The sequence below is a fragment of the Plutella xylostella genome, chromosome 3 (genome assembly GCF_932276165.1).
Source record: "Plutella xylostella chromosome 3, ilPluXylo3.1, whole genome shotgun sequence".
In the NCBI taxonomy this organism is placed as follows: Eukaryota; Metazoa; Arthropoda; class Insecta; order Lepidoptera; family Plutellidae; genus Plutella; species Plutella xylostella.
Window position 1 is genome coordinate 4,814,220 of NC_063983.1, and position 9,186 is coordinate 4,823,405.

Below are 9,186 nucleotides of genomic sequence, written 5' to 3' on the forward strand. Positions count from 1 at the left end.
TAGCTGGTCCCTTCATCATCAGGGATCGTTATTTTAAAAACTCCGCCTGTATACTTTTAGGCGCAGGCCACCGTACTACAGTAATGTAGTTGCGGTAGCGGTAATGGTTTGTTAATTTATCGGTACATAAGTGTAATTAAACTCATTCATGTATTTTGTGTGTTTACATATGGATGAAGGCCTATAAATAATTTTGGAATCAAGAAGATAAGTGTAGAGATTAGTTGTAAACACCCTTGTCTATTTTATCTAAAGCTATGTCTAGATAGCAAATAAGGGGAAAGGAAGGTTTTTTGTTTTTGTAAAAGTCATTTGTTTCTACTGCGCGTAGTAGCGACGTTCCTGTCTCCTTGTTTGTTAAAATTATTCCTTCCAATTTAATACCCTTCCTTTTCCCTCCCGTAGTAACCCACTTTCCAAACAAAACCCGAGTGAACCAAGTCCTGAGGCGGCTGTCACTAAAACTACACAATACATACTCAAAGATAAGGTGGTAGATAAAAAAGAACAACAGAAAAAACTACTAGAACTTGCACAGAAATACAAGAACAAGAACCAAAAATACAAAGACGTTAAAAAGGAAGAAACTGAAAGAAGGCGTCAAATGTTAGAAAAGATTTTAGCTGCTTCTGAAAATGAACCACCACCATTAGTAAGGCCCAAAAGTAGAAGAACAAGTAATGTATTAGAGAGTCGAGGAGCCAAAGAAATTGAATCACCAAAAACAAATAAATCGAAACCAAAACCACTATCTATTACGAAGAAAGCCAAGGAAGAAAATAAGATAACGTGTCAAATTGATAAACTAAAAAATGAAAGTACAATGAGTTTAGATAGTCTTGATGATCATCCGTCCGTCGTGAATTTAAACTCGGCAGCTAAACGATGCCAGTCTATAGGGATTAATACAGAGCTTCTTTGCATCCCCTGTGTCATTCACGATAGCATACAAGAAAAAAATGTCTTAACGAAATGTCGAGGTAAAATCACAGATAAAGTCAAGGAAGAATATGAAGATAACTTGTCCATGCACATGCTGTTTAAAAATCCAATGATGACCAGCTCTTGTGATATCCAATCCCGTAAATTAGAGCAAGAGTTAATAGAAAACACTTCTAGTAAATCGATTTTATCAACCAAGGTGAATATTTCAAACGATACCTTAACTCTGTCTGATGAAATTGTATCTTACACAACCATGCAAAGGACAGATGCCCAAGAGACCATGAGCAGTGTCAATGCAGAATCCTATAATTCAGAAACAACTCCGTTTACTAACGATATCATCCACGAACTGTCTGAAATAGACATTTCCAAAAGTTTGAATGAAAATAATATAGAAATACCTCTAAATACCGATCAACATAACAGCGAAGAAAATTTTGACGATTCAGTCGAAGATAACAATAATTGCATTATTAATACTTACGATGATGATGATGATGAAAATATAGTTACTAGTAGACACGGTAGTGGAGAGACGTATACAAAATTCACAGAAAATCCTAATGATTTCGAGGAATTTATGAATGAAACAGATAAAATGATTGAATTAAAGAAGCATGAAATCGAAATTGATAATCCTTGCTTTGATTTACACACACCTAATACAAGTTCTCTTATTTCAATGAACAAATCACTCAATGATGACGTCACAGAACGCACGAAAGATACAATGAAGCACAACTTTTCAGATACTTTAAAAGAATTAAAAAGAAATTTTCAACAATTGCTTAAGGGTGCCGGAGATGCCATGGATGTCAAAAAAGATGAATCCAACCAAAGTGAAGTAATCAATACTAAACTTAAGGCCTCCGATTTCGAACACATAACTTTGTTTGGTGTAAATGATGTTGATAAAGAAAAACTTGAAACGCTATCACTAAACGAAGAAGTCAAACTCCCAACAATACACGAGAAAAGAGTAATTGACAAAAAAAGAGTACAAAGAATTTATAAACCGAATAGAAAATATAAAATGCTAGGAGAAGGGTCAAAGAATAAAAATGATTTTAAGACATTCATTGTACAAGAGCATACTGAGGATAGTGACAGCCAATCCATAACGGCAGAAGCGCCCCCTCTGAAATTACCCCGCATCGACAATAACAATAGAAAGAGGACGTCAGGGTTCGTTCATTTACCTTACATACCGATATCCCTTAGTACATAAGTACATATATAGGATGTGGAACCATATTTATGTATTTAATAACTTCTTGTTTTTTAATAATTACTTTCCAGAATCGATGATAGTTACGATCCCTTCGCCAAGGCCGCCAGGCAAATGAAGGAGCTCATGGCCTCTGACAACAATATCCCTCAAAAACTCCAAACATCCCACAAACAAACACCCAAAGATCTCAACCGCACCCTTCCCAACATCCGACCCGCTAAAGACAAACACACTATGTCCTATCTTAGACCGGACAACACCAAATTGATGAAAGACACTCTCAATAAGAATTATCAGAAAACTCCGACTTTGCAAAGAATGAAATCGTTTGGTAGCACCAACAACGATTATAGCAACACTTTCGGTGGAAGGTGTAGCTCGTTTAGGTTAAACAGGAATGAGAGTAAAAAGTCTAGTCAAACAAAACTCAACACAACATTCACCAAATCGAGTAAGGAGAACATTAGCACCTTGGATAAGAGTTCTTTTAATCGAAACAGTAGTCTCAATAGATCGTTCTCTAGCTACACCACATCTAGTTATAGCACACCCAAACCCAGAGACAAAATTCCTAAAATCGCAACCTCTTACCACAGTTTTCAACGCACAACCATAAAACAACCTGTGAAACTGGATAAGATAAACAACAAAAGCGAAAATAAAAAGGATTTCGTAAATTTGGATTCGATTCTCACTGATGATAACTCGTCCACACTTACAGACAGTAACTACATCGATCCGAGACTTATAAACGAAAACGATAATTTACCGATCAATGTTAACACTATTCTTAACAACCCTGATATAATCAGTAGCATGGAATCTTTACTGACTACTGAAAACTTACCTGCGAAATTTGAATCTTTCAGTTCTAACACAGTAAATAACAATTACGATAGAGAAATGAAATTCTCTCAAACTACTTTAGGTAACAACAGAAAAAACAACATTCTAAATAACAATACAAACAAGTCCACTAAAGTAGACGATTTGGGCTCCCCTTACGATAAAATGATGTCTTCTATTGAGCAAAGTATAGCTTCCAAAACCTCAATCAGAGACGATGATTCTCTGTGCGAGGACTTTGATCTCGACGAGTTCATGACTGCCTTTGATGACGAGGTGCAGAAACAGAGATCTGAGAACAAGAGATCTTGCAGCTCCACCACTAGGGTCGTGAAACAAGCCGAGCTCATTGATAGCAATAAGTCTAGCAAATGTTCGTCCCCAGTAGTTAAAACTGTTAGCAATGGCAACGGTATGATTCCTTACAACAAATCCATGTCTTTCAATTTTAGCAGTAACAATATCGTGAACAATGACAACCTATTCCCATCCTCCGTCAAACGGTCCTCCTCCCTCCTTGATTCCATACAAAAGAAGAGCGTTTCAAAGACGGACAGTGGCAAGAGTCGCCACAACGCTGATCTGCTAGAACAAGACATCATGCATTCGCTGAAGGACTTTGACAAATTTTACGAAAATGAAAGTCATTCGGTGAAGGAGACTGCCGTATACAACGTTCAGATCAAAAATGGCCACGATACGGCGAAGCGGGACGCTCGGGCCAAGGCGGAGAAGAAGAATAAGAAGAACGAAGACGTGACGAATGGAAACTACACGCCCAACACTAAGAGCACCGACTCCGCTTATAGCAGGTTAGTCAGGTACAGTAATTATTACACAGGATAATGAAAGAGTCTGTTAGTTTATCTTGATGACATACTAATTATCTACATTCTTTCCGTCAACATTCACAAATCCTTATTCCCCTTTCAGTCTTAACCGCATATCACCGTCGAAGTTATCGGTGTGCAATGCGAAGGAGTCTAACGGCATGTCTCTGGAGCGAATACCGGCGGGGTCCGATTCTAGTCGCGAGAACGACGTGCGCTCGATGTCGAGCGACGAGTTCCTGGCCATGGAGCGGTCTGCGGAGCTCGATGAGCCTATAATGAAGGCGCCAGAGCCCCCGCCTTACAAGGATATTGACAGTCATAAAGTTAGCGGTAAGTTTGGAGACCTTGTCGCTTAGCATTTGCTATCGTAGTTTCGTGATTTTCTGTGCAGTCATAATAGCAGGCCACAAGTTCGAGACAAAAGCCTTCTAAAAATTCAAAAAACGTAAGCAACACCTACAAGAAAAAATTCCAAAAATGTTTTTACCTATCCAAGCCCACCTGTTGTATACTTGCCTGAAACAGGACCAGTACCCGTATCATGAAAATTCGAGCTAACGAATAGAATCGAATGCGAGTGCGACTATTGTCAACTTGACAGCACTTTCAAACACTTTTTACCTTTCGAATGAGTTTCGAAAATAATGACCACAGAGTACATAATATTATTCTGACAATGACCTATGCAATGATAGCTGTCAAACTTTCGCAAATCTGTACACCGCAATACACCGCCATTTTGTTGTTGACAGGTTGACAGCACTTTCGAATAGACTATCGAATAGAATGTGCTGCGTTTTTTCCGGATCGCTCTACTGATTCATCAGCAAACTGCCAAAACCCCTAAACTAATCCAAATGTTTACCCACAGAAAAGCGTTCTTCCTCCCGCGCGTCTTCCCGCCACAGCGGCACGTGGCAGCCGCGTCTTTCTGCCGAGCTCAGCACAAGTAGCTCCGACGGCTCGCTGCACCGCCGCGCCGCCACGCCCGGCCCGCGCCTGTCGAGGTTCTGCCACGAGTGCGGCTCCAAGTTCCCCATGGACACAGCCAAGTTTTGCATCGAGTGCGGCGTCAAACGACTCGCTGTCTGACCGGCTGAGCTAAAAGGGCGCTGATTGGCCAGTGTTCGTGACGTGTGTTGCTGATTGGCTGCTCGGTGACGGCGCTGATTGGTCAGTGTTCGTGACGTGTGTTGTGATTGGTCGCAAGTGGTGGCTGATTGGCTGCTCGGTGTGTAAAAGTGTTCATCCCGCATCGGCGGTGGTTTCGATGCATGGAACATTCTAGTCTACCAGAACCAGTGGTGTAAACGATAACCTCGTATGTTATGTATGTGTGAGTTAGGTGTAGATTGTTGCTTGCACATGTTGTTTTGGGGATGAAAGATGCATTTTTTGCACTCGTTTTTTAAGTGATTTGTGACGGTGGTACCCGGACGGGTATATAGCATTTGAAATGAAATGCGTAATTTGTTAATGATTGTAACAGTTTGGTCAAAACTTTTTCCTTGAAAATGTATTTTCCAAGCGCTAAGTGCACTTAGTATTTTCAATTATGATCAAAATTTATGACATACCCAAAACTAATGATGATTAGTTGTGTAAAAACACTGTACAAAACTTTTATTGTATTTGACTGTTTGTATGTACATTTTATTGTATTTTCCATTTATACAAATCTTACCAAAAGGCAATTTGCCTGAAATAATTGAAACTTGACAAAGCACAAATATTAATATTAACTGTGTGCACAAAAGACAAATAAAAATTGGACCATTAATTAGAAATAATGAAATATTTTATAAACTTAAAAAGCATACTTAATTAATGAAATAATTATTTTAAATGTTACCAAATTGCTATACACTAATATCTGTCATCTGTGCCTTCACTAGGTTAAAGTACCTAAATATTATGTTGTTTTTGCACATTTTACGTATTTAGTAGCTGTTTTTGTTTGCATTTTGCAGTATTTTATGTACTTGTTTGTATATGTCAACTACAGCCAAAACACAACTATACTTGGAAATTGAGGTCTGTGATAAACTGAATAATTTGGTAGGAAATAAACTTTTGTGTTAAAAGAATTTCAAAATAATATTAAGTGCCAATTCTTTTGTCTTTTTAATGCAATTTTGTTTTCTATGGTTTTTCAGTTAGGTAAAATAATTTTATTTTGTATAATTTATTCCAAGGATTTCTGTCTGTCAGTGTTTACAGTATAGTTGGCCATTTAACAAGACTGATTTTGTTTCAACATTTTATAAACTATGAAAATAATCCTTAGTTACTGTTGTACATTATGTTTTTAATATAATAACAATTTATCATGGTAATAAATTAACATTTAAATACCTGTGTTTCTGTGACTCCAAAACTAACTCCCACCAAAATGTTAATGAGAGACTAGAGAAACCAATTGCGTCATTTCAGTAGGTATTTTTATTTCTCTACAAAATCCTATTTCAAAATTCACTACCAATACATCCTCTCATACTAGATAATAATATATACAAAATTATTATAAACCATGTACACTAGCGGGAAGCCGCTGGATGCAGATGGCGGGTGACCGTTTGGGGTGGCGATCGTTAGGAGAGGCCTATGTCCAACAGTGGACTACGGAAGGCTGAGAGAGAGAGAGAGAGAGAGAGAGAGAGAGAGAGAGATGTACACTTAACTTAAAATATTCGTACACATACACTCTCGATACCTATCGCTATTTCAGCCCCATTACACGTATCACTGTGCCACACTAACGGCAAATGCCATAAATTATCGCGATTATAGACTTAAACAGTTGTTAAATTTGATCACTAAATAAACAATTTAAGGAATATTTTATATCATAAATTAATGGCAATGTCAATATGGCGTTTCCCGTTAATGTGGCCCAACACAATAAACCAGTGTTTTTCAACCTTTTTCATCATGCGACCCCCTGGACCCTTCGGTTTTTTTTTTCATGTGTGTATGTGTATGTTACAGTATTATTATTTATGATCTCCAACTAAAGTATCCAGTTTTTTCGATCTCTGGCGACCCACCTACAGAAGCTTGGCGACTCCCCAAGGGGTCGCGACCCACAGGTTGAAAAACACTGCAATAAACCATAGACAACCCAACTACAGCGTGAACATACTGCGATGTGCCTTCCTAGAGGGGATGGTCCCGCGCACGCGCAGCCGCCGCAGCGCCTCGCGCAGGTGCTTGGGCTGCAGCGGGCCCGACTCGCCGGACTTCTCCAACACCTCCAGGGCTGGGAGTGGAAGGTTTTATATGAGTTACAGGGTTTATTTTTGGCAGAAGTTATGGAATTTGAAGACTGTTTTAGATGGTTTATTGTTGAAAGTCTATCTACAGCAGTGATGAGTTTTAAATGTGAGCTGTAACTTCTGGGAATTAGATATGGGGATTAGGTGTGGGAAGTGGGAATGGCAAGTAGACTACAAGAAACATTTTGAAATTAGCCTATTGTCATCAAATTTGATAAAGGCTTTTAAAAGACAAGTAAATAATGAAACCATGATAAAAAAATATTAAACTTCTAATTATTATTCATGTAACTTACTCGTATCCCATTAATATTATATAGGCGAAAGTTTGTGAGTGTATGTTTGTTCCTTCTTCAAGTTAAAACGGCTGTACTGATCTTAATGAAATATGGTATGGAGTTAGCTGACACCTGGATTAACACATATGCTACTTTATAAAGTGGAATACCCACAGGAAAACTATTTAAAAGGAAGCGAAACTCGCGGGTACAGCTTGTTTTAGTATAATTATTTTCAATGACTTACCTTCCTCAACAACTTCACCAACAAAGACTTTGGCAATCCCAGACATGGCGATGACAACATTCTGCCCGATGGAGCACCCGGTGATGGTCTGCATGAGCCTCTTCACTGCGGCTTTGGGGAATGCGGCTCGACGGTACATCTCATACCTGTTCAACTGCTCTTCCGTGAAATTGGAGACTAGCACTCTGAAAGTAATTAATATTGGTCTTAATAAATTCAAATCAGATGTGTTCAATACTTTTCTTAATATGTGGAATAAAGTGACACATACTGCATCTTTTCTCTTTCTTCTTCCTCCAACTCCTTCTTACTCTTTCTTTCCCTTTCCCGCTCACTTATTAAATATTCCTCCATTGTCCGTGAATTATCATAGTTGCTTTGGGAAAATTCGTTTTGATATTCACTCATTGTTGGTTCTGTGGCAGAATCCTTAATTTCAGTACTAGTAGCCACTTGATCTGTTTCCGATGGTATGCCCTGTTCAACATTGTCCTGTGTGGAACTGTTGATAAAAGTGTAATCATTGATGTAAGATTCATACTGATCATTGGCATCTGTGAGTGTGTCCGGTTGGGAGCTAATCATATCTGAATTTTCAGTGTAAATGTTACCAAGTTCGTCTGCTCGGTGGACTGTTTCAATGTTCTGGGAACTATCTGAGTATGTCTCAATGATTTCACTTTCTATGTTAGCGCTGCCACCTGATTCACCATAGTTGACTAATGTTGTATCTGAAAAAATATATATTATAAGTACCTACAGTGAATACAAAATAAGTTTTAAAATTCGTACAAAGTTGTAGATTTTTATAATGAAGGAAGGTAGCATACATTCAGGTTCGTCTTTTAGGAGTTTTTCTTCAATATCCATTGAAATTTCATTGTTGTCTTCTTCATTAGAATCGCTATGCTCTAATTCACGCGCCAATTCTTCTTCTGGAAAAATGCATAATATTTAGTAAATTCATGAACATAAGGGAAACACAACTTGCTGGGTGAATGTAAGTTAAAATATGGTATTAAAAGCATATAAAGAGGGATGGAAAGTAAAGAAATAGTAGCGAATCGAGAGGTCAATAATTTACTATTAACCTACATTTTAAAGGTATCATTTGCAGTTTACATACCTCTCAGCCTCTCAGCTTCAGAAAGACCGTCACTACTTGGATTATCTGCCATATCTTAGAAAATATGGATTTAGTTCAAATGTCTGTATTAATGGAGTTTTAATTAATAATTAGAAATTCGTACCAAACCAAAACAAAACTTTGCTTATTCGCTACTCTGGCTTGTAGAGATAAGTAGGGTTCGAACGATACTTTCGATACCGAGTAAGTATCGATACTTTCGTTCGCGATACCCGATACTGAGTACTCGATACTTTTGGGCCGATACGTTTTCGGTATCGATACCCTCGTCTCGATACACAAATCGCTGGTATCGAGTACTTTGTCGTCACATTATGATATGATAGGCCTTCATAAAAGATCTTAAAACAAAATCAATCCGTTAAAACCGCAGAGTCTTGCATT

General features: G+C 38.1%; 3 protein-coding genes across 11 annotated transcripts in view; 2 read left to right on the forward strand and 1 right to left on the reverse strand.

Annotated features, from left to right (window-relative positions):
* The window catches only part of LOC119693443 (putative uncharacterized protein DDB_G0277255), a 38,345-nt gene extending 32,138 nt beyond the window's left edge, over positions 1 to 6,207 (forward strand). For 8 of the 9 annotated variants that reach the window (XM_048626569.1, XM_048626581.1, XM_048626584.1 and 5 more), the window contains 3 exons: positions 2,245 to 3,843; positions 3,956 to 4,185; positions 4,727 to 6,207. In XM_048626569.1, the coding sequence (XP_048482526.1) occupies positions 2,245 to 3,843; positions 3,956 to 4,185; positions 4,727 to 4,947 (2,050 nt within the window). In that variant the 3' untranslated portion in view covers positions 4,948 to 6,207. The remainder of the gene's footprint in view (positions 1 to 2,244; positions 3,844 to 3,955; positions 4,186 to 4,726) is intronic. The other variant, XM_048626546.1, reaches the window with a different exon arrangement.
* On the forward strand, positions 218 to 2,238 carry LOC125489737 (MATH and LRR domain-containing protein PFE0570w-like). The gene has a single exon (XM_048626590.1). It carries the CDS (start codon positions 605 to 607, stop codon positions 2,171 to 2,173), a length of 1,569 nt encoding a protein of 522 aa, XP_048482547.1. The 5' UTR covers positions 218 to 604; the 3' UTR covers positions 2,174 to 2,238.
* Positions 6,208 to 6,658: 451 nt separating the features above from the next.
* On the reverse strand, positions 6,659 to 8,941 carry LOC105380989 (transcription initiation factor TFIID subunit 11). Its single transcript, XM_038116913.2, has 5 exons — positions 8,782 to 8,941; positions 8,486 to 8,590; positions 7,927 to 8,386; positions 7,656 to 7,840; positions 6,659 to 7,114 (listed from the first exon to the last, which is right to left on the reverse strand). Exons 1-5 carry the CDS (start codon positions 8,831 to 8,833, stop codon positions 6,981 to 6,983), a joined length of 936 nt encoding a protein of 311 aa, XP_037972841.2. The 5' UTR covers positions 8,834 to 8,941; the 3' UTR covers positions 6,659 to 6,980.
* Positions 8,942 to 9,186: the final 245 nt, after the last annotated feature.

Coding starts and splice junctions, on each gene's coding strand:
- LOC105380989 (XM_038116913.2), bottom strand. CDS start 8,833: ATGGCAGATAATCCAAGTAGTGACGGTCTTTCTGAAGCTGAGAGGCTG. Junction 8,387..8,485: donor CCTAAAAGACGAACCTGAAT/GTATGCTACCTT, acceptor ATATTTTTTCAG/ATACAACATTAGTCAACTAT. Junction 7,115..7,655: donor TGGTGAAGTTGTTGAGGAAG/GTAAGTCATTGA, acceptor TTCCACTCCCAG/CCCTGGAGGTGTTGGAGAAG.
- LOC125489737 (XM_048626590.1), top strand. CDS start 605: ATGTTAGAAAAGATTTTAGCTGCTTCTGAAAATGAACCACCACCATTA.